We start from the raw sequence: 25,774 nt of genomic DNA, 5'->3' as shown, positions 1-25,774 counted from the left end.
CCAGGTGGCACAAGCCTCTGGAATTCTAGAGCTGTCAGACATGCTGCGGGCGTGCCAAAACATCGGAACCCAAGCACATAAAGCTGGAGTTCTGGCTGCCGCCCTGCGGAAAAGCGGGAAGGAGGGGAAGCGTTGTTACCGCTGTGGTAAGGAGGGTCACTTTCAGCGGGAGTGCCGCTCCTCGGCGGTGCCTGCTCGCCCCTCAAAGAAGTGCCCCAAGTGTCGGAAGGGCTATCACTGGGCTAATCAGTGTCGTAGCGGGTCGGGAAACTGCACGACGGGTTCCCCCCGAACCCAGGGCCAAACGGGGGTGTTTCCCCCTCAGACAACTGTTCCTCTGCTTTAAAATCCGTAGACTCCATGAGGGCCGCGACTGCCGGAAGTGCAGGGCTTGATTTGATTATGCAGGAGGACGCTGATTTTCAGTTGCCAGGGGAGGTTTGCGCCATACCTACCCAGGTGACGGGACCTCTCCTTGACGGATTTGTGGATCTGGTTCTCCCTCGCTCACACTCTGGGAAACAGGGTTTTTTTGTCATCCCAGGGGTCATTGACGCCGATTACACCGGCGTTATTAAGGTCCAGGTGTGGACCCCTCTTCCGCAGTCGCTCCCATGTGGACGGTCAATTGCACAAGATTTTTTGGAGATTTGCACATTCTCCAATCATACGGTACAACCCCTGAGTTTACAGATTCATTAAAAATTCTTGCTAATGGGCTTGCAATTTCGTGTGCCAATTCCTTTAATATTCTTGGATAAAGATTATCTGGGCCCCCTGATTTAGTCCCATTAAGCTGTTTGAGTTTCGCTTCTACCTCAGATATGGTAATATCTACCTCCATATCCTCATTCCCATTTGTCATGCTACCATTATCCCTAAGATCCTCTTTCGCCTTATTAAAGACTGAGGCAAAGTATTTGTTGAGATACTGGGCCATGCCTAGATTATCCTTGACCTCCACTCCATCCTCAGTGTTTTGCGGTCCCACTTCTCCTTTCTTTGTTTTCTTCTTATTTATATGGCTATAGAACTTTTTACTTTTGGTTTTAATTCCCTTTGCAAGGTCCAACTCTACTTGACTTTTAGCCTGTCTCACTTTATCCCTACATGTTCTGACCTCAATAAGGTAGCTTTCCTTGCTGATCCCTCCCTTCTTCCACTCCCTGTATGCTTTCTGCTTTTTCTTAATCACTTCTCTGAGATGCTTGCTCATCCAGCTTGGTCTACAACTCCTGCCTATGAATTTTTTCCACTTTCTTGGGATACAGGCTTCCGATAGCTTCTGCAGCTTTGATTTAAAGTAATCCCAGGCATCCTCTGCCTTTAGATCCATAAGTTCTTCAGTCCAATCTACTTCCCTAACTAATTTCCTTAATTTTTGAAAGTCAGCCCTTTTGAAATCAAAAACCCTAGCTGCAGATTTATTTTTGTTAATCCTTCCATTCAGTTTGAACTGAATTAGCTCATGATCACTTGAACCAAGATTATCCCCTACAAGCATTTCTTCTATGAGGTCCTCACTACTCACCAAAACCAAATCTAAAATGGCATCCCCTCTAGTCGGTTCAGCAACTACTTGATGAAGGAATCCATCAGCTATCGCATCTAGGAAAATCTGAGCCCTATTATTATTACTCACACTCATCCTCCAGTCTATATCTGGGAAGTTAAAGTCTCCCGTGATCACACAGTTTCTATTAGTATTTACTTCATTCAAAACATTAAAAAGGATATCCAAATTAGATCCCGGCGGTCTATAGCACACCCCAAGCACTATCCCAGGGGAGGCTCTAATAGTTTTCTTCCCCAATGTAATTTTTGCCCAGACAGACTCTGTCTTATCCATTCCATCAGTTCTTATTTCTTTACAGTCTACCTCATCATTGATATACAATGCTACTCCCCCACCTTTACCTTTATTTCTGTCTTTCCCAAACAGCACATTCCCTTCAATACCCGTACTCCAGTCATGACGACTCTTCCACCATGTTTCTGTTCTCCCTAGAATATCTGGTTTCACTTCCTGCACCAGTAGCTCTAGTTCCTCCATTTTGTTACCGAGGCTCCTCGCATTAGTGTACAAACCTCTTAATTTTTGCTGTTTGGCCTCACTCACATTCTGTACCCTATTAGGCACGGTCATTCTACAGTCAGAACCTATTAGACTGGTATCCACACTGCCCTTCCTCCTTATATACATTCTCCTACCCACGGCTGTATCCTTTCTTACTTTGTTTTCTTCCCTCTCAATGCTAAAATCCGGCATGGAGATTACCTGGACATCTCCCAACCATCTCCCCCAAATTCCTAGTTTAAAGCTCTCTTAATCGGTTGTGCCAGCCTCCATCCTAGAAGTCTATTTCCTTCCCTACTCAGATGAAGTTCATCCTGAGAGAACTGTCCTCTGTCCATGAATGTCTCCCAGTGGCCATACATCTCAAAGCCCTCCTTATAGCACCACTGCCTAAGCCATCTGTTGATAGTCATAATCTTGTCACACCTTCGTTGCCCTTCTCTAGGAACAGGCAGAATCCCACTAAAGATCACCTGAGCCTCGATTTCCTTAAGCGTCTTCCCCAGCCTAGCATAGTCTCCCTTAATTCTTTCCAGCGAGAATCTAGCCATATCATTTGTTCCCACATGAAGGATAATTAGGGGATTCTTTCCTGCTCCCTTTAGGATCCTTTTCAACCTCAGGTCTACATCCCATGTCTTAGCACCTGGAAGACAGCATACCCTTCTATTCTCTGGATCAGCTCTGTTTACAGGCCTGTCCGTTCTTCTCAGTAAAGAGTCCCCAATCACATAGACCTGCTTTTTCCTGGTGATGGTGCTATTCTCCAGTCTAACCCCTGTTCCCTCTGGCTGCAAGTTCTTTCCATTCCTATTCTCCCTTGTAATCCTCTTCAACCCATCCTGTATCCTCCTGGGGCTCATATTTGGTGTGGTCTCCATTAACTCTTCCCCTTTTCCTATAGGACTAGCCGCTCTTCTCTTCTTCCTTGCCCTTCCACCTTCAGTGACTACCTGCTGAGCCCCTTCTTCATTTTCCAACTCTGCAAACCTGTTCTTGAGCTCTATTTCTCCTTCACTAGCCCGTCTTTTCCTCTGCCTGGTTCTTTTAGTCACATGCTTCCACTGACCACTTTCCTCACTCAGTCTCCCCTCAGAATTCCTCAGTCCTGCTTCCATCTGCAAGTCTGAGCTTTTCCCTTCAGATTCCTCGTGTCTTTGCTCCATAATCTGCTTGAACCCCTTTCTAAACTCAACCAGAGTTTCCACCTGCATCTCCAAACCTCGGCTCTTTTCCTCCATCAGCTCTATCAGACGGCATTTCATGCAGACAAAACTCTTACCAGGTCCCCCCTCCAGGATCATGTACATACCACAGCTTCCACATCCAGTCATCTTCATTGTGTCTTCCACTACATGAGTCACTCCCTCTGCTGCCTCTGTATCTGTCATAGCCTTCCCACCTTAATTGCAAAGGAAGGGTTACACAAACAATTCTGACTCAAACAAGGCACTCACAGGTTCATGTGTTGATTTTCTTTTTTACTGACATCAAGCAATGTGCCATGACACTGACGTAACAAAGCACATGTCCAAAAAGTATTTGACTACTTTACTGCATGTTGGGCCATTTGATGCTGTGTGCACTGCTTGCAAATAGCTGAACACACCATTCCCTCCTTTTACTGGTGCGTGAAATGTTTTCGATATGTTAGACTCACCTCTAAGCAAAATGTGAAAATCCTCTGAATGATCCTTTGAAACAATGCTAACAAATCAATCATACTAGTGTACACCACCAAGCTCTCTCTTCATACTGAAGATGTGCAATACAAATGTTCTATGCATAGAAAGGATGTGCTGTCATTCCAAATGACTGAATGTTAAAAGTTTCAACAAGATAAATCCTGCTTTTAATTTACTGACAAAATATATATTTTACTCTGCTGGCAATTAAACATTGTGCATACTTGCACAAAATAGAAACTGAGCCTTATTAACACCAGGATCAAATTGACTAAATTCAAAACAAGCCAAACCCCACATGTGTTATCTATGGATCTTTTCAATACATCAGTGAATATCAACTATTTCATGAGATCATCTTTATTAGATTTGTCATCAGATTGTAAAACATTTTAACCTCAACTGTCAGTGAGCCTTAAACCAAAATAAACACATCAAAGAGTAAATGAAAGATAATATTAAAATTGATGATAAATTCCCTTCACCAGCAGAAACACTTTCATTCTTATTTCCAGAGATCAAAAATTTTCCATGTGAACAGCAGGCTGAGCTGCTCAGCACAGAATAAATGATTCAGTTACCACATACTTTGTATGGTGAAGTAAGAGTAGCTACTTTTTTGACAGCTTATGCAGATTTATACTCCAGAAATTGTTTGTTGTACCTGTAGTGAAATAAGCTCTTGTTCTTTTTCCATTTTATGACTTTTTTTTTACAGTGATACCTTCAAAAATAATGTTGTGGTTGAAACTTTAATTTGCTGTAATAATGCTTTGCTGCTTCTCATTGTACAACTACTCTGCAATGGAGGAAAAGACATTACAGCTATTAATCTGAGCAGCCATCTTGTGGTGCTGATGGCTAAAGACTCTGTACAGGGCCTGAACCTGTCTGCCTTTTTCAGTACAAACTCCCCTTGATTTCACTGGAAGTTCTGAGTGGACTTCAAGATTACATCCATGGAGGACCATCTTCTCCCACCCTTACTCACCTTGAGTAGTGCCTTACTCTGTGATTACCCCCAATTAAAATCAAAAGGACTATTCACAGAGTAAGGTACTACTCACTGTAAGGAAGGATGGTAGAATCTGGCCCTGAATTTACAACATGTTGGTGTCTGCAATATTTAAATTCCAAAAGCAAAAAAAAAAATATAAAAAACCCAGTTAAGGTTACTACGTGGCAGCATTGTAATTATGGCTCACATCATTTAAAAGTAAGGGCATCACAAATTATCCACTGCCCTACACTAGGCAGGACCCTCGGCTGGTGTCAATCAATGTAATTCTATTGACTTCAGTGGAATATGCCAGTTTACACCAGCTGATGATCTTTTCCATTTTTCTTATCAGGTATAAAGAAATGCATATTACTTCATAACACAACACCTTAGCTCTGACCAAGGTAAATGATTCTGTCACCAGGAGTCTCAGGATCGAAGATACAGCACTGTGGTAACATTATATTGCCAGGGTGTGTGGGGGGTCCCAGCAACACACAGCTGGTATGGAAGCATAGGCAGTAATAGTGACTTCCCACATCCTCACTGAAAAGGGTCTCTGCAAAGAATGCCCTGGCACCCCACTGTTGTCATGGGATCTGTACAGATCCCTGGGGATTGTCCAAGATTGGGGTCAGGCCTAGTGACTGATTTCACTGAGGTGATCTCCATAAAAGGAGATTTTTTCCCCTTAGCTCCTACCACAGGCTTTATTACTACAGGGGGCATGATCTAGCCCTCTGTTATCACTTCCATCTATACAATGCTGGTGCTCTGAAGGGGTTTCATGTGTGTGAGACCACAGTTTGGCTCATTATTTGTGAGAGCCACTGTTTAAATGTATGCACTAGATTTGACTGTTTGATTTTTTCCTCTGGGATGTAGAACTACAGTAAATGACATTCAGGAATAGTTTTCTTGGGGTTTACACAAGGATCTATTCCAGGTCAAAAGCTGTGTTCCTCCCTGGTCAAAGTTTCCATCTGTGGCTTACTTTCAGAAGCTAGGAGTCAACCAGTTGTTTTGCAAGGAAGGGCTTCTGATGTCAAAGCCTCGCTGGAGGCAGGTCTGGTGTGCGGCTTGCGATTATAACTCCCTTATACTTAAGGGAAAAATTTTAGCTAGAGGCAAGAAGTTTGATTATTTTATGTGGTTAAAGGAGTGTTTGGGTTCCCTGGCAAACCTGGTTGCATAGTCATTGACAACCATTTGCAGATTTTAAGATTTAAGGTCTAGAGATCAGCAGAGCATAAAGCTTTCAAAGTTGTTAATTTTTAGAGATCTTACATCACATCTCCATTTATCCATCTCTAAGGACTCTTCACACATTTTTATGTTCACTGCAACCTTTTGCAGAACTTGCTATACTATGGAAAGCAGACGAGTAATGAAAAAAAGGAAGAGGAAATATTAATCTAGAAAAAGACAAGAGTTAAATTCAATTGCTGGCCTCAAAGAAATGGGAATACATTCTTAACTTATGGTATCCTAGAGTCCCACTGACGTTTTGCCTTTGTAAGGATGTCAAGATTTGACCCCCCAAGGTATTAATATAATAGCCAGTTTTCTAAAACAAAACAGCCAGTTTTTCATTATTTCAAATGAAAAAAAGAATTAGTAGGTTATTGTCACCATCTGCTTAGAAGACATGTCCTTGAACTTCCAGGTTTTTTGGCTATGTTTATACAGATTCAGACCTCCATGTCCCCCCATTTTTTCTATGTGCCCTTTGGCTTGAAAATGACAAGGTGTTCTACAAAACTGAGAAGTACTTGCAGATATTTTCCAGCAAAAGAAAAAAGGTAATTCTTGAGGAATCCACTATAGGGAAGTCAGGATAGTTCCCCAGCTGTGTCACGGTGTACATTGAAAATGAGAAGCTCTATCTTCAGTCCTATGGTAGTTAGCAAAGTGTTACTGACTAAGATACATTTTATGAGCACATTTTAGAGCTTTTATTTCATTCGTTATTATAAAATGCTAGTGGCTGTAAATAATAGAGTAAAATCTTGCGTGGTTTACACAGCAGTCAGTGGAGGGCAGAAACAAGTTACTTTCCTGTCTGCTGGCTCTGCATGCAGCTTGAGCAATCCTGATGCTGGCTAGGCCATAAGTAGAAGAGTGCAAAGTAGTACTGCGCACACACTCCATGATTTGGACTTGTAGAATCACCTAGGAAGTTAATGCAAATAAACTCTCCATCTGACACTCAAGTGGTTCTTCATGGATCCTGGCCCACTTATCATGCAGAGCCTGCAAAGACTCCTCTTTAAAGGCTTGTGGGTAGAGCTGAGAGAAATTCTAGTTCAGGTCCATTCGTGGCCAAAATCCAGGCCATCTAATTTCTGTTTGACAGACTGTAAAAACAATTGGTGGTCTCAGTCCAGTTCAGAATAGACAACATAATTCGTACCGAGTAAAATATAATTTGGCAATAACTGGTAAATGTATTGACAGAGACTGAGGCTTGATTTGGGGGATAGAGCCTGAAATATCTACTAATTTCTGAAGGAGATCTCTTCAGATCAGAGTTGAGAAATATTTGTGAGACAGTGTTAGGAAGCTTAAACTTCTGGGTGGCATTTTCAACAAATCAGGCTCCTTGAAGGTGTCTCAAGTTGGGCACCAAAAATCACTAGTCATTTCTGAAAATCTTAATCATGGGCTTTTAAGATGATAGTGCCTCTTTAAGCTCTATAGAATCATAGAATATCAGGGTTGGAAGGGACTTCAGGAGGTCATCTAGTCCAACCCCCTGCTCAAAGAGGGCCAATCCCCAATTTTTGCCCCAGATCCCTAAATGGCCCCCTCAAGGATTGAACTCACAACCCTGGGTTTAGCAGGCCAATGCTCAAACTACTGAGCTATCCCTCCCTACTGTTGTTATTATTTCTTATTTGCATTACAGTAGTGCTTGGAGGCCCTAACCGAAGTTGGGACCCAGTTGTGCTAGGTGCTGCACTTATACATTGTGAGAGACAGTCTGTGCCTTGAATAGCTTACAATCTAAAGAGATGAGATAGAAAAAGGATGAGACAGGAAAGAGAAGCACAAAGAGGCAAAGTGACTTGCCCAAGATCACACAGCAGACCAGGAAATAGAACCCAGCTCTCCTGAGTGACAGTCCAGTACCCTACCAATGCTACTGTATCACAGATCAACTAACATAGGCCAAATCAACCTGAAACTGAAAAAAAAGCATGAAATCCTGGTGCATTGAAGTCAATGGCAAAACTCCCACTGACTTCAACAGGATTAGAATGTTGTGCTTGAAGTGTTTATGTGAAGTTTAACTAACAGGGTTGTCAATGTTTGTGATATTAATGTGAATGTCACCATGTGGGGCAGTTTTTTCAGGATCCCCATGATGTGCAGAGTTAGATAATCCATGGGTTAAAACAGCAGGGGTTGCTCTGCAGTAGTGCTTTCACCTTTTCTACCACTGGTGGAGCTGCAATGTCCTACTGCAACAGTGGAAGATTTTAAGAAAAATGCTTATGTAGGCCACACCTTTGAGAAGTTGCAGATCCTACCACAATCTCCTCTCTCTGATCTCTCTGCTGTTATCTTAGTCACAGGCAGCTCATATGTAAGGATGCTTGGATGACAGAGTCACACTGGTGATGGGCTAAAGCAGAATGCCTAATACTAAAAGGGAAAACTAGATTAGTAGGTACCTCGTAATCTGTACACATTTTAAATGAGTAAAACCAGATCTTTCTAACTGAGTTTAGGTCAAATAGGCCAAACTGGAAAAGTCAATGATTTCTCCCCTTTCACCGTAGCTATTTCATTCTTGAAGCAAAGCAGAAAACTCTGATAGGAATTTATCAGACTTTCACTTTTTGCTTTTCAGTTATCCAGACCTGCCCAGTCTCATATAGTTGTGGATTCATTTTAAGGCAGTCTTAAAGATTTCACTCTCTTGCAAATCAAATTTGTGTGTGTAAGAGAGTTTGCATATCTGTGCAAACTAGAAGTGCACTCTACAGTTGTGTGAGTGTGATTTTTTTTCAGGGTGTTTTTTGCAGTGTAATTATGCAGAGCAGTTGCAGTGTATGTGATGTGGGATGATTCGGCCTGAGGTGTATGTGTGATTTTTCAGGGAAGTTGGGATGATATTGTAGGGTTTTGTGTGATTGTGAAGGGAGGGGGGTGAGGTATGTGTGATGGTGCAAGGTGTTTGGGGACATTTTGCATGAGGTGTGACTGTGCAGAGGGGGCTGTGGATGTGACTGTGTTTTGTGTATAACTGTAAAGGGAACTTGCTGTGTGGTTGTGCAGGGGGCTGGGTGCAGATGTGTGGTTGTATAGGGGGGCAGACTGCTGCTCGGTGTGGATTTGTGATTGTCACATCTCATTTTCAATAATCCCCACCCTTTCCCATTTCCTGGAACAGCTTTGAGCCCCAAGCCCAGTGCTGTGACTAAGCAGCCCACCCGCTGGTCCACATAGACCCTGCCTGGCACTATCCTCCAATGAGGGCTACCCCAGTCCCTTTCTCCTCAGGACCAGGAATAACATGAGCTGGGCTGTAGTGTTACAAACTGCTCTGGCACAATTTGCTGTTGGTAGCAGTTAGTGACATCTAGGAATTCTCTTTTGCTGCTTAGTCATAACTTGCTCATAGACTTCAGGGTCAGAAGGGACCATCATGATCATCTAGTCTGATCTCCTACATCTCATAGACCACAGAACCTCTCCCACTCACTCATGTAATACACCCATAACCTCTTGCTGAGTTAATGAAGTCTTCAAATCACAATTTAAAGACTTCAAGTTAGAGAGAATTCACCATTTACTCTAGATCAAACCAGCAAGTGACCCATGCCCCCTACTGCAGAGGAAGGTTGTAGTGAGCCGGTGTGGCTCCCTGCCGCCCCAGAGAGGGACAAGCCCATCCAGACGCTGGGGTGGGCGGAGCTAGGGAGCTCTGAGCCCACCCCTCAGAGGGTCAAGCGGCAACCCAGAAGTATAAAGACTCGCTTTCAGAGCTCACTGGAGGGCCAGATGCCTCTAGCCTAGGCCACAGCTGGGAAGCCCCTGTGCCCCAAGGTGCATACCAGGATTGGCCCGACCTGCCCCGTGCCCGCTATCTGGAGGAACCCATGATGCTGGACCCTCCAGAGGACACCACCGTGACACAGGTACCACCAGGGGTAGTCAGGAAGTAGCCCGGGGGCAGCTGACCCTAGTCTGGCTGTAGCATTGCCAGAGTCCATGTCAGTGTGTTGCGGCCAGGATCCCCACTGACACAGCAGTGGGCCTTCTACCGCTCCTAGGGCTCCAGGCTGGGACGCAGGGGAGCGGGAGGGCCTGCGTCCCCCCTGCCACCCAATTCTCCCCCTCTCCCAGACCATTTGGAGGCTTGGGCATACTGTTACTGCTTAGCCCTGCCTGAGGACCTGAGCTCCTGACTCAGTATTGCCCTGCCCTGACCTAGGGCCAGGACTTACTACTGTTTATATTGCTACTGCATAGTATTATTGTGTAGCCCCTGCCTGAGGGCCTGAGTCATTGTTGCCCCGCCCTGACCTAGGGCCCCAGCATAACTGTACTTATTTTCTGCCTCCACAAGAGCCGCCAGGGAAGACTTCTGCAGCTGAACTAATTCCTCACAATCCCTGCCCATCCTGGCTAATAGCCATTGATGGACCTATCCTCCATGAATTTGTCTAGTTCTTTTTTGAACCTTGTTATGGTCTTCGCCTTCAGAACATCCTCTGGCAAGGAGTTCCACAGGTTGACTGTGCGAAGTATGAAGAAATACTTCCTTTTGTTTGTTTTAAACCTGCTACCTATTAATTTTATTTGATGATCCCTAGTTCTTGTGTTATGAGAAGTAGTAAACAACACTTCCTTATCTACTTTCTCTACGCTGGTCATAATTGTATAGACCTCAGTCATATCTCCCTTTAGCTATCTCTTTTGTAAGCTGAAAAGTCGCAGGCTTATTAATCTCTCCTCATACGGAAGCTGTTCCATTCCCCTAATCATTTTTGTTGCCCTTTTCTGAATCTTTTCCAATTCCAGTATATCTTTTTTGAGATGGGAGACCACATCTGCACATAGTATTCAAGATGTGGGTGTACCATAGATTTATATAGAGGCAACATGATATTTTATGTCCTATTATCTATCCCTTTCTTAATTATACCCAGCATTCTGTTTGCTTGTTTGACTGCCGCTGCACACTGAGTGGATATTTTCAGAGAACTATCCACAATGACTCCAAGATCTTTCTGGAGTAGTAACAGCTAATTTAGACCCCATCATTTTATATGTATAGTTAGGATTGGATTATGCTTTCCAATGTGCATTACTTTGCACTTATAAACATTACATTTCATCTGCCATTTTGTTGCATAGTCACCCAGTTTTGAGAGATCCTTTTGTAGCTCTTCACAGTCTGCCTGAGTCTTAAGCATCTTTAGTAATATTGTATCATCTGCAAATTTTGCACCTCACTGTTTACCCCTTTTTCCAGATCATTTATGAATATGTTGAATAGGACTGGTCTCAGAACACACCCCTGGGGGACACCACTATTTACCTCTCTTCATTCTGAAAACTGACCATTGTGACAAAGCTCTGTCCTTGCCTCCGTGGGTCCCGCATTTCCTGGCAGATTTCGCTAGCCTCAGAGGCTCATTGTGACCCTTCACGTAACCCTTCTCTCTCCAGAGACAAGGGTCACAGTCTGAGCCATTTTCATCATAAGCCAGTGAGGGAGGTGAGGAGAAGTTATCCTCCCTTGCACAGTCTATGTTGTCTCCCAGTCTCAGTGATTAATCAGGGGGCAAAGGTGGGGTGGGGGGAGCCCAGGCCCACCCTCTACTCCGGGCTCCAGCCCAGGGACCCTAATAGTATCAGCTATGGTAGCTAACTTTTTAGAAACATGACATGTACAATTCCCTGGGCTACTTCCCCCACAGCAGCCCTCACTTCCTCAAGCTCCACTTCACCCTTACCTCAGGGCCCCCTTCCTTGTGCCTGATATTACTCAGCCTCTCCAACAGCACAACTTCCTCCCACAGCTCCTGACATGCACACCCACCTGACTATCTGGGAGGCTTTTAACTCGTTTCAGCCAGCCCCTGATTGGCTTCAGGTCTCCCAACCAACCTAGCCTTCTCCCTGCCTTCTGGAAAGTTCTTAATTGGCCCCAGGTGTCTTAATTGACCTGGAGCAACTGCCATTTCACTTATCGTGGTACCAGGGATTTGTTTAGCCTGGAGCTAATATATCTATCTCCCCCTGCTTTTCTATAGCCATCTGGCCTTGCCTCGTAACACCATTTATACCTGCCTTTTGTTTCTTATCTTTTAACCAGTTCCCAATCCATGAGAGCACCTTCCCTCTTACCCCATAGCAAATTACTTTATGTAAGAGCCTTTGATGAGGGACCTTGTCAAAGGCTCTCTGAAAATCTAAATACACTATATCCACTGGATCCCCTAGGTCCACATGCTTGTTGATCCCCCTCAAAGAATTCTAGTAGATTGGTGAGGCATGATTTCCCTTTACTAAAACCATGTTGACACTTCCTTAACAAATTATGTTCATCTATATGTGTGACAATATTGTTCTTTATTATAGTTTCAACCAGTTTGTCCTCTCCTGAAGTCAGGCTTACAGGCCTGTAATTGCTGGGATCACCTTTGGAGCCTTTTTTAAAATTGGCATCCCATTAGCTATCCTCCAGTCATCTGGTACAGAAACTGATTTAAATGATAGGTTACAGACTACAGTTAATAGTTCTGCAATTTCACATATGAGTTCCTTCAGAACTCTTGGGTGAATACCATCTGGTCCTGGTGACTTATTGCTGTTCATCAAGTTTTTCCAAAACCTCCTCTAATGATACCTCAATTTAAAACAGTTCCTCAGATCTGTCACCTAAAAAGAATGGCTCAGATTTGGGAATCTCCCTCACTTCCTCAGGCGTGACGACCGATGCAAAGAATTCATTTAGTTTCTCTGCAATGGCCTTATCATCCTTGAGTGCTCTTTTAGCGCCTTGATGGTCCAGTGGCCCCACTGCTTGTTTAGCAAGCTTCCTGCTTCTGATGTAATTAAAAAAAGATTGCTATTACTTTTTGAGCCTTTGGGTAATTGTTCCTAAAATTCTTTTTAGGCCTTCCTATCAAGCTCAGTCTTAAAACAAGTTAGGTATTTTGCTCCTACTACTCTGCTTGGAAGGCTGTTCCAGAACTTCATTCCTCTGACGGTTAGAAACCTGTACCTACTTTCAAGTCTAAACCTATTCATGGCCAGTTTATATCCAGTTGGTCTTGGACCAACATTGGCCCTTAACTTAAATATCTCCTCTTCCTCCCTGGTATGTATCCCTCTGATATATTTACAGAGAGCAGTATCTCCCCATATCCATCATTCTGTTAAGCTAAATGAACCAAGCTTCCTTAAGTCTCCTCTGGTAAGGTAGTTTCTCCATTCCTCTGATCATCCCAGTTGTCTTTCTTTGCCCCTGTTCTACTTTGAATTCACCTTTCTTAAATATGGGAGGCCAGAACTGCACACAGATTCCAGATGTGGTCTCACCAGTGTCTTGTATAATGGTAATAACACTTCCTATCTTCAATCTAATATGCATCAAGCGAGGCATTTGTAAATACCTCACTTGATGCATCCTAGGATTGTGTTAGGCTTTTTCACAGCCACATCACATGGTGGCTTATAGTCATCCTGTGATTTACAAAGACACCCAGGTCTTTCTACTCCTCTGTTGTTTAGAACTGATACATCAGCATTAAATAGGAAAAAAATTTGTTTAGTCCCTAAGTGCATGACTTTGCACTATTAAATTTCATTCCATTTCTATTACTCCAGTTTTTCAGGTCATCCAAAATCTCTTGCATGATATTCTGGTCCTCCTCTATATTGCCAATATCTCCCAACTTTGTGTCATCCGCAAATTTCATTAGCGCACTCCCACTTTTTTGTGCTAAGTTCATTAATGAAAATGTTAAATAAGATTGGTCCCAAGATGGATCCTTGACAGACTTCACTAGTAACTTCCTTCCAGCCTGACACCTTTCAACATGACCTGTTGTAGTCTTCCCTTCAACCAGTTCCTTACCCAACATTCAATTCTCATATTAATTCCCATCTTCTCCAATGTAACTAATAATTTCCCATGTGGAACTGTATCAGATGCTTTACTGAAATCCAGGTAGATTAGATCTACTACATTTCCTTTGTCTAGAAAATCAGTTATCTTCTCAAAGAAAGAGAGCAGGTTGGTTTGGTATGATTTACCTTTTGTAAAACCATGCTGTATTTTATTTCATTTGCTGTTACCGCTGTGTCATTAATTGCTCCTTCTTTCTAAATTTGTTCTAAGACCTTGCATACAACTGAGGTCAAACTAATGGGCCTGTAGTTTACTAGATCACTTTTCTCTTCCTTAAAAATGGGTACTGTATTTGCAGTTGTCCAGTCATCAGGTATGACCCCGAAGTGTACAGATTCATTAAAAATCATTGCTATTGTGCCTGCAATTTCATGTGTCATTTCCTTTATTCTTAGATAGAGATTATCTGGACCCTTCAATTTGGTCCCATTAAGCTGTTTGAGCTTGGCTTCCATCTTGGCTGTGGTAATGTCTATTTCCATATCATTGTTCCCAAACCCTGCCACTGCCCCCAGGTTCCTCATTACCCTTATTAAAAACTGAGTCAAAGACGTCATTTAGGCGTTGGACCAGACCTAGGTTATCTTTACTCTCCACTCCTAAGTGCTCACTGTCTTTACCTTTCCACATCCTCTGGGACAGGGGGCAGCTATTTGTGATGGATGGGGGCACTACCATCACCATTGGCTACCATTGTGAAACCTCTATTTTAAATTTGGACACAAATAAAGGTCCTTTTGTAATTTGGAAAAAGAATTCTACAGTGTTAAATCTCAGGGCTATAGTAGACAAGCCCTTAGTAAGTAATGGGGAAAAGAATAAAGGAAATTGAGGGGGGAAAGCCTTTATTAATTCCTTTAGTTTACGGATGTTTTAACTAGTTTTCCATGACAACCACTCCAGTGGGGGGCTGCAGACATTCAGATGCAAATACCTCTGATGGCAAAAGAGCAGTTATCGACGTAATCAGAATGGTCAAGCCACAAACAATAATGGTGCATTAAACATCTGAGTCAGCATTATAATCTGTGTCCTCACTGTTAAGAAAAGTGGGGTTTTTTTAATTATTATTTTTTACTGCTGTGTAGCTAACATCTATTAGCTATCACTCTATAAAACCATAGTGGAAACAAGGCACTTAAGTTTTGCCAAAAGGCAAACTAAGGGAGGTCAGCATTATGCACCCCACCTTCCCAGACCAATGCAAAGGAGTGAGAGAATAATTGATTTTTAAAAATTGCTGATTTTTGGCAGTACAAAACAGTGAATTTCTCAGAAACAGAATATATCCTAAGAAAATATGTAGCATACATAAAGAGCTATAAAAGTAAAATATGCAATTAGCAATATAAACAATTTGGTAGAACAACAGCATCTATGTCTGCAACAAATGAAGTAATAGAAAAGTGTGTGCTCCAGTGTTTCAGTGGCGGATTAATGCATGGGTGTGACAGGTTCCCCTGGGGTACCACCTGAAACTGGGGTACCACTGAGACCACTTCACCCACCAGCCTGGGCTCCCTTTCACACTGTGGTGCTGTGATAAGTTGCCAAGCTCTCCAACCTTGCTCTTTCATCAGCATACACACAGATCCAGCTGCAGCTTTACACACAGATGCTGAGATCAGCTCTGTATGGGAAGGCTCAGCTAAGGCACCTCCCAGTTGCTAAGGCACGCACCTCCCTCTGGAGTGTAAAACCAAAATTATACCATCTTGCACTGCACAGGAAACTGTACAGCATAAGCTCATAAAGTTTCCCCCTCCCTCAATGTGGAGAGAGATATGCAACAGCTTTCCACCCCAAGTTATAATTTCCACACACTGGTTTTAGACAAAACAAAAGTAAGTTAGATTTTAAGTGATAGCAACCTTTGTAAAGGTTGAAAGCATCTAGATGCTTTTAAATATCCCACCAGTGACCTAAATACCTTTAGAAATGTGGCCATAAGGGCACTGTACTATCTTGTATGAAACCCTTAAATACAGCCTTTGGTTAATATCTGGGAATGAAGTTCTACACACAATGGTGACATGTGAAAAAGCACTAGGGTGATGGATACAGAGGTGAAATAACAGTTGACACAGGCAGTCCTCATTGGCAAATCAAAGGAAGCTAAAGTTTTGACGCTAACCCAGGAAATTAGTCAGCCTTGAAGTCATGTGATCTTAAAGAATAAATCTGTTATATATTAAAAAAAAAATTAAAAATTGTAGATGACAAAACTGCCGTAAAAACATAGGAAGTGTTATTCTAGAAATATTGTCAGATATGATTGCTGAAGCTACTAGCAACTGTTAATATGTTCAAGGATCTAGTATTAAAATATAAGTTAAATAGCACGTCATCCATTGACATAGTATTAATGAAGGTAAGTGAAGTGCTAAGAATAAGAAGAGTAATAAAAATAGCATTTAAAAATATTTTAAAGGCATGAAACTACATTTATAGTGAACTACAAGAAAAAGAAAAGGAGGACATGTGGCACCTTAGAGACTAACAAATTTGAGCATAAGCTTTCGTGAGCTACAGCTCACTTCATCGGTGAAGTGCATCCAACAAAGTGAGCTGTAGCTCACGAAAGCTTATGCTCAAATAAATGTTAGTCTCTAAGCTGCCACAAGTCCTCCTTTTTCTTTCTGCGGATACAGCCTAACACAGCTGCTACTCTGTCACAAGAAAGACAGTCCAATGCCAGCAGTCAGAACAGCAGCTGAGACAAGCTACTCTGAGGCTTTATGCAGACATACTATCGGATAACCACTTTCTTTAACCACTACAACTATGGATGGCCATCAGAGTTTTTAGGGGTGTGCGTGTGTGTGAAATATTTCACCGGATCCTTCAGCAGCTCACTCCATCCTTGCAGGTGGAGAAGCCCGGCCTTGTCCAGGCTCTGGGCTGCGCTGAGCCTGTAGACACTCAGCCCTGGGAGGCGGGAACCGACCTGCCCAGCTGGGGGAAACAGCCCTATATAGCTCACGAAAGCTCATGCTCAAATAAATTGGTTAGTCTCTAAGGTGCCACAAGTCCTCCTTTTCTTTTAGCCCTATTTCTGCTGCCCTTTGTGGGAACTTTGCCCGAGGCTCCCCATCTGCCTCTGTCTGGCAGCGCCTCCCCCACCCGCCTGATTCCACCCCTTGACTACCCCGGCCTCCCGCTGTTGTTTGCCCCTCCTGGGCAGCCACTCTCCCCTCCCGCATCCCGCGCCCTTTCACCCAACAGCGGGGAGCCCGGTCACAGCCCAAGGCAGGGCAGAGGCTTCAGCAGACGCCATCACGCGTGCGCAGCCCCCAGGCGCATGCTCGGAGGGTGATCGCACAGGGGCGGGGAGGAGGCGGTTACGCCGGCAAGATGGCGAAGGTCTCGGAGCTGTACGATGTGACCTGGGAAGGTAACTGCTCCTGGCCGAATGCGGGGGGGGATCCGGGGCGTGCGGCCGGCCGGGCTCCGCCCCCCGTGACCTGCCTCCCTCTGACTCTGCGCCGGGTCACTAGCACGGGCTGCCCGGCGCGGGGAGCCGTGGTTGGGGGGGGGTCTCGTCTGGCTGGGGCCCGAGCAGTGCGCTGAGCTCCCCGCGAGAGGCCAGCGCCGCCGGCCCTCCCAGCTGGCAGTGGGGCGCACCGGCCACTGGCTGCATGGGCGGTCACCCTGCGGCCCCCAAGCGCCCCCTTCCTGGGACGGACTCGGGCGGAGGCTGCGCCTGGCCGGGACACAGTACGAGGTGGGGGCCTGCCCCTCTGCGCCAGGTGCGGGCAGGCTGGCTCGGCTCACCAGGATCCAAGTGTGGAGGGGCTCAGTGTGTGTGTCGGGCGGACTCCAGGGTGGGATGAGAGGGTTCTGTGTGGGCCAGACTGGGTGCGGGGGGGATCTGAATGCACAGGTGCTCGTTTAGGACATCTCGGCGCAGGGGCAGTGGGACTTTGCCGGGGTGTCCAGATGAAGGTGGTTGGGGCTCAGCAGAGAGGATCCAAGTGTGGGGGAATGGGGCCCTGTAAAGGGGGGTGTGTCTGGGTGCAGCTGGTTGTGGCTTGGTGAGGGGGCGGGAGGCTTGGGGAGGTCCAGGTGGGTGGGCTAATTAGGATGGGGATTCAATGGGCCTGCTTAACAGGGGAGCCCCAGCTGCATCTGCTGAGGGGATACCACATGCAAAGCTCCCATTTGTGTCCCCCCCCCTTTGCCCTTCCCTCCCCATTCCATCCCCCTTCCTCTCCCCACTGTTTCCTGCCCCCGTTTCCCTTCTCTCTCTCCCTCCCTCCCACATTCCCCTTTCCCTGGCCCTCTTCTCAGTATTTACGCTACCTTGCATGCCAGTATCTCCCAAATGAGAACTGGCAGGGAAAAGTTTGTCCTCTCTCCCTGACTGTAACATCACATGTGTGGAACAGGTATCCTGGTCCAAACTTCTTTCCAAACCTTCTCGCACATGTGCTCTGTTACAAAATTTCTGTTAATGTGTTTAGCTCACATTGTTGTTAAACCTGCATGGTATCTTGACCTGTTGGCAGACAACCCACTAGCAACTGTCCTTTCATTGTTGAGAGAGAAAAAAGCCTTAATGAGAAACTACATGCTTACACTTAAAATTGTCCAATAACTCAGGGCAGGTCTATACTAGAAACTTTTCCAGTAGAGGGGTGAAACTTTTTTAAAATGACGCTTCTATACTTGCAAAAAGCCCTGGTTTAGACACAGTTACATGAGCTGTTATAGTTTATTTCATTTGGGGAATTGGTATAACCTATACCAGCAAAAGAACTCTTGTATAAGCTTATGTCTACACTGACAAACCCCTTTTAGCGTAGACATGGCCTCAAAAATGGCTGTACAGATTTAACTCTGATTTTCGAATAAAAGAAAATAGATGGAAAATTTCAAGCCCCAAAGAAAACTTTACAGAAAGTTGTATGCAACTGACCCCTTTGAATGTTATCAAGAATGACAGATACTTCTCATGGACACAGTAGGGAATTATGTGTTGGTTTTTCAAAAGCTGCTAAGTGACTTATGAGTACAAGCTGCAATGGGGCTGATGCTTTGAAATCACGTAGTTACTTCTGAAAGTTTCATCCTTACACTTTCATATTACAATAAATTATTTTACTTTGGGGCTTTTGTCTAAAGTCCTCAAAGTACTTTGCAACAAACAACTAATTTACTCTTGCATCCACAAATGCCAGATCATATAGCATCAGGGTGAATTTGATTTAAATCAGAATTTAAATCACTACTCAGGATGGCTCTATTTAATCATGGATTTCTACATAAAAGTGCATTCTTCTTGGTTGTTATAACCTTAATACATATTCTTCACAACTCGGAGGTAAATGTAGATTTCATTGTTAGAAGATACACACTATACGTTTTTAAAGTGATTTATTTTGAAAACTTTGGCTAGGAGGTGCATCAAATGAGCACTGCAACCATATGTTGTTAGCTTGGGACTCTCTTCACTCTCTGCTAAATGATTTCTTCTCATCTTGGATACATTTGCAGCACTGTCTGTGACCAAGCTGCGTACTAGACATTTGAATTTCTTTCCGCAGCTTGTTATAGCTTTTACTGCTACTTCTTGTAAGTATTCTGCTGTGTGTGCATTTCCTGATGTACCAATTGTTTCATTAAGGAAGACATTCCCTTCTTCTGTTGTCACACAAGCACATACAACAGCATCATTGTGGACATTGCTCCACCCATCAAGACTCAGGTTAACAATTTTACCCTCTAGACCAGTGCTTCTCAAGCTATCTGATGTGGGGGACCAACAATTTTTTTTTCCAATATGCTCCCAGACTGGCAGCCGATGGCTCGGACCACCACTTTGAGTAGCACTTCTCTAGACCTTTTGCACACTGCTCAATTTCTTTCATACACTTTATCCAGCAATTTGCCTGTGACATCTGCTCTGTTGGGTGGACTGTATCCTTGTCTTAATGACTGAACCATGTTAATGAAGTGTGGGTTCTCAATTGTATGGAAAGGAGACTTTGTTGCATAAACAAACTGGGCAATTTTATCATCAATTACCTCTTTTTGTAATCTGCTGGTTCTTATCACAAACTTATCTATGGTGGTTTCTGGATGATGGAATTTTTTTTTTCTTTTTGCTACAGGTGATAACTGTGGCTATGTGACATACATGATATGGTTGAAACACTATCATTGGCAGATAACTCTGAAACTATAGAAAATGATGGTGATCTTGAAGGTGGATAGTCTTCAGAATCCTGTATGTTGAGGATGGGTTCTCTTAAACAAAATAACTCAATGCAGTTATTTAATTGAAGTGAAGCACTAAAATGGGTTACCTAGGGAGGTGGTGGAATCTCCTTCCTTAGAAATTTTTAAGGTCAGGCTTGATAAAGCCCTGGCTGGGATGATTTAGTTGGAGATTGGTCCTGCTTTGAGCAGGGGGTTGGACTAGATGACCTCCTGAGGTCCCTTCCAACCATGATACTTTGTGCTTCTATGAATTAATATTACCATATTGCTCATTTAGTATTACTCATTGCATTCACTGACCCTCAATACTACTTAAAAAATAAATAGCTGAAATAGGCAGATCTTCCTTTTGCAATTTCATCTTTAATCACAACTGCATCTAAAATGTAACAACTGTATTTTTTGCTCAAACATGATAATTGAAGAATAGTCCAGAAGGAAGACAGGCTGTCCTTAAGAAAGAAGTACTTTTATTTTATACACCAAATAAGATGACTAAAACTGGGATTGCCACAGAGAAAAGTAAGGTTCTTAAACATTAACTTAGCTAACTGCAGATGTTGAGCTGTCACAGTTAGAGGCAACATGGGCCAGTGGATAAAGCACTGGTCTTTGTTAGTAGGTGAGGATTTTCTTTCCTGGCAAGACTGCCATTCAGAAGCTTGGATACCCTGGTAAAGGGCAAGGAGATAAGAACCTGAATACAACACAGTTGTTCTATTACTTCCTAATGTGTGACCCTGGGCAAGTTGTTTAGTCTGTTGCTATTTTACAGATAAGAGTGAAAAACTTAGAGATACCATTGTAAAGGACTTTAAGAAAGTAGTATAAAAATTGGTGGTATAAATCATTAAGTATACAGTCCTCCTTGTTGTGGGCCCAACTGCCTAATAATTGATCACAGTTAGTTAGACAAATCAAAGTAAAAGTGCAGAAAATGTGAATATCTGCTATTGGGTAATCATGCCCCTAACTATGGATTTATTTTCTTCAATTGTGTTTTTAATGTAAAGACTCGAAAACTATATTCCAAAATGCAGACTGAACAAACAAAGAGAATTAAAATCTTAAAATACTTGCAAAAATTAAGATTTTAGTCTAGCGACTTTGATACCCAGAAAATGTGAACTGAAAACCTAGTAAAAGTGGAGTAACTACAAACTGTACCTTTTTGTTTTCCAGTGTGCCCATGTCATCCTTCCAGACTGTAAACTCTCCAGAGCAGAGATTGCATTTCACTTCTTGCATAGAATGGCCCCAGTATGCTCAGTTCTATTACCACCATTGTGACAAAGTGTCTGTTGCAGTGGGTTTCTTACACTTCCGTTTATATATCTGTAACTCTGGACGACCTTAACCATTTTTCTTTTAAACCACACTAAAATAAACAGATCCATCAGTTCTTCTAGATCAACTTATATACATAGCAACATAAATATAAGTGAAATTAACCAACCTCCCCGCGCCTCTGCCAGAGTCCAATACTGCTACTACCCAGCCCTGTGTTACAAAGTACAGGTGTACTTGCCCTAAAAATTTAAAGTATGATTGGCTGACACAACCGATAAGCTTAACACCCCCCACCTCCCAAAATGAGTCTGCTTAGATTACCAACATTTTTCATTTTTTTGGCCTTCTGTTCAGAGTGCAGCACTTTATAATCTAGCTAACATATTTTTTATTGTATTTATGTATACTAGCACATTTATTTTTGCTTGCGTTCTCACTTTCAGTGATCAAGGGATACAGCATACTCTGTGTTTTGCTTTTTTCCATCACTGCAAAGCCTACTTTGGTGATTAATGGTTGACATGAATGTTGTTAGTAGCTTAGATAGTATTACATTTGAAAGTTATCCTGGCATGGAGGCTTTAATAGTTGTCAAGTAAATGAATTGGTGAAAATTGGATGACTTATTTATTTTGTGTATGTTTAGACTGTCAGTTTGTGTGATACATTTGTGTTCAGTCACATTCTTGCTGTCTAATATTTAAATTGCCAGGGATAGTCATGCCAAGAACCATTTAATTTTACTCATGCACATCAAATGTAACCCTGTGGTGGTTTTGGTTGACTTTCAAAATACAAAATGTGACACAGTAACAGTTTTATGAGAGATCTGAGATCACTTCTGGTAGATGGAAAAGGGTCTACATTTACTCTTAAACTGTCAAGTTTCGTTAATTTGTGCATTTTGAAATGCAAGGAAAACTGTCAAAATATAGCAAGGTCTATTAGCTATAGGAAAGTTATAATTCATGGGGATGCTGAAACTTACTTTGAAAGTTACCAGATAAGGTTATGTTGCAGATACCAATCACAAGTTTGAAAATAGGAGTTGTTCTGTTTTTCTTGTTTGTATGATGAAGTTTTGTATTGGTAGCTTAGAACAGTTCTAAGGTGGAACTCCTTGTTTGTTTTTTTTTTGTTTTTTTTTTCCCTGTCTACTCTCTGTGGACTCGCCTTCCTTCCCAGTAGTGATGAACAGTAATATCTTGTATAATGGTGCTTTCTATGCAGGAGAATCTGAGTGCCCTCCAAAGCATATCCATGCAACATCACTCAAATATATAACTCACTCAGGGTTGGAGAGGGTGACAGCCAGATGGACAAATGGCACCAATGGTTGAGAGAGGGTAATTATGACTAAGAATACCAGGATAAGCCCTTAGCAAGATTTAATAAGATCTTCAACCTGTTGCCATCCCCAGTAGGGGAGGAACTCAGTTTTTAAGGTTTTTGTTTGATTGGTTTATTTTTTGTTAGTTTGAAGTCCTACACATATTAACATGTGTAGCCCTACACATATTAAATTGATCTACGCTGAATCGTAGGGCTTGAATTAGCCATGCTCGGAGCTGAATCTGTATTGTATGGAGTCTTTTTCATATCTGATGTTTAGATTGTTAATCCAATATCCTCTGAACTCACAAATTCAGTGGATTACTTCCCCCCTCTCCCCCCCCCCCCCCCCGCTTTTGGACAGTCTACACAAGGGTTGCAAGATAACAATTTCAAAGTTCCAGGGATCAATCTGTCCACAAGCGATTCTGGTATTAGTGGAAATTACTTCTGTGGATCTCCTGTATATGTTTAAGAATAGATTATACCCCTCAAAGTCATTTCCAGAAATAGACTTCACATTATGTTGTTGCATGGAAATCTTATATTTTGTTTTTCAGAGATGCGTGATAAAATGAGGAAGTGGAGGGAAGAAAACCATCGGAACAGCGAGCAGATAGTGGAAGTTGGAGAAGAGTTAATTAATGAATATGCATCTAAGCTTGGGGATGACAGTAGGTTGAAATTATTTGAAAACCTTTTACTATCTGTAACTGTTAGTATATGCAGCTAGTTTTGTTACTCTGCTATTCGCTTGTTATACTCTCCATATTATTTTTACTCTTTTGTTGTCATTCTGCATCTACTAATGTTGAGTACATACATTATTTTCTTAATTTTCTGATTTGCCAGTATTCTAAGCTCTTAATTTGCTTCTCAAAGATGGCTTGTAGAGGAAGTAGGTGAAAAACGTATCTAATTGAGCTTAAGGGTGCTGGAACAATTTTTATAGTGAAGGTGTTGAGTCATTGAACCAAACTGTAAACCCTGTATATAATGGTAACCACTTCAAGCCAGAGGGTGCTGCTGCACCCCCAAAACCCCTAGTTCCAGCACCTATGATTGGACTCTTAGGTTGGCACATAGTGACCAGTCATAAGAATCTACTGTGAACATTTGGCAGAGATTTGTTGTCTAGCTGTCACTCAACAGGTCATCTACACTTCAGAAGGATGGCAAAAAAAAACGAGGGGAGTTTTTTAATAAGGAAAAGGGAATGCTATTCCTTAAATTAAGCCATAAGTGATACTATGTTGTAGAAATTAATACGAAAGCTGTTCTTATGATAGAATAGCATTTGTGACGCTGTAGTTTAGGGCACCTCTGGGTTTCTGCAATACATAAAATAGCTATTTTCAGGGGATTTTAATTCCTTGACACTATGTCTCTCAGGACAGAACTTGGCGTAGAGTGCTTCAGACCAGAAGGGAATTGTTCAGAAATAACAATGCAATATTACTTTTTATGTAAGAGCAGTAGAAAAAACAAAATACTTCATGGCAAGAATACTTCATGGCAAGAATTTGCATATGAATCCCATACAGGCAGGAAGGGATAAATATCCATGATTTGTTTTTAATGTTCATTCCTCTTTCTTCGGCTTTCCTTTTTATAATTTAGTTAACTTAATACAAAAAGTACATTTTCACTTTCATTTTTTTTCATTTGCCAGCCTTTCTTTTAGAGTTGCTATTGAAGTTTTGCAACCATAGTGATGAAATATATTTATTAATTGAAGTCTGAAGAGCTTTAAACAAGTCCCTATTTAATTTTAATAAATTATTTCTTTAACAGACCAGTGACTAAAAATCTAGCAAAATATATCCTGGACTAACTCTTGCACTCATTTTCTTAATATTTGACCAAAAATCTTTCAACTTGCAAGTTTCCTGGAAACTGTAAAGATGGCTCCCTGTACCATGGTATTTCCTCCAGATTTCTTGCAATGAGAGGGATCTTAAAATGCTAACCATTATAAATAGTACATCATCTTTAGATAGTCATATGGATAATCTATGCCATGGGTGGCCAGCCTGAGAAGGAGCCAGAATTTACCAGTGTACATTGCCAAAGAGCCACAGTAATATGTCAGCAGCCCCCCATCAGCTCCACCTCCTTCCCCTCCCCGCTCCCAGTGCCTCCTGATCCTCTGTTTCATGGCATGCAGGAGGCTCTGGGGGCAGGGGGAGGGAGAGGAGCGATGGCATGGCAGGCTTGGGAGGGACCAGGAAGGGGTGGAGTGGGGACAGGGCTTGTGGCAGAGCCAGGGATTGAGCAGTGAGCACCCCCTGGCACGTTGGAAAGTTGGCGCCTGTAGCTCCAGCCCTGGAGTTGGTGCCTATACAAGGAGCCGCATATGAACCTCAGAAGAGCCGCATGTGGCTCCGGAGCCACAGGTTGGCCACCCATGATCTATACAAACAGCCTTCGCTATGTATATTGTAGCACAATCTTCTTGGGACTAAGAGTCTTTAAATACCTAATAAGAGTCTTGCATGTGCTGCCTCCCTTCTTCAACTATTATAAATGCATTGTAAGACTGCATGCATGGGTGCTGGGACTAGGGGTGCTGGGATGCTGCTGCACCCCCTGGCTTGAAGTAGTTTCTATTATATACAGGGTTTACCGTTTGGTTCAATGCTTCTCAGCACCCCTGAGTCCATGGGTGGATTTGATAGTAGCTCCAGCAGGAAGTTGGTGGTAAAATTAACGCAGGGCCTAACAAAGGGAGCTGTTGTCATTTTTTTTCCTCTTTAAATAAACAGAAACTCACTGTGGATTAGCTTCTTTTATTAGGCTCTTGTTAATCAGTTATGAGGAAAACTACATTTTATTATGGGCTGGTGCTGGCTTTGTGGGGTGCCTCCCCACCCCGTCTTTACCAGAGCCCTTGCACAGTGGGCCACTCCATTGCCTTCTGCATCACAGGCTGAGTCACTCTTCATCATGCCCTCTGTTGTCCAGTCCAGTCTTCATCATTTTCAGAGTGTGTGTGTAGACTGGACTATATCTGT

At 42.8% G+C, this 25,774-nt stretch overlaps 1 protein-coding gene across 3 annotated transcripts in view; it reads left to right on the top strand.

Annotated features, from left to right (window-relative positions):
* The first annotated feature begins 17,209 nt into the window (after positions 1 to 17,209).
* The window catches only part of EMC2 (ER membrane protein complex subunit 2), a 51,799-nt gene continuing 43,234 nt past the window's right edge, over positions 17,210 to 25,774 (top strand). For 2 of the 3 annotated variants that reach the window (XM_073330320.1, XM_073330318.1), the window contains exons 1-2: positions 17,210 to 17,310; positions 23,321 to 23,434. In XM_073330320.1, coding sequence (XP_073186421.1) covers positions 17,271 to 17,310; positions 23,321 to 23,434 — 154 coding nt within the window. In that variant the 5' untranslated portion in view covers positions 17,210 to 17,270. Of the gene's footprint in view, positions 17,311 to 17,433; positions 17,641 to 23,320; positions 23,435 to 25,774 lie in introns of those variants that run through there. The other variant, XM_073330319.1, reaches the window with a different exon arrangement.

This window comes from Lepidochelys kempii, chromosome 2 (assembly GCF_965140285.1).
Source record: "Lepidochelys kempii isolate rLepKem1 chromosome 2, rLepKem1.hap1, whole genome shotgun sequence".
Taxonomy (NCBI): Eukaryota; Metazoa; Chordata; order Testudines; family Cheloniidae; genus Lepidochelys; species Lepidochelys kempii.
This window is presented reverse-complemented; position numbering and strand designations above follow the sequence as displayed.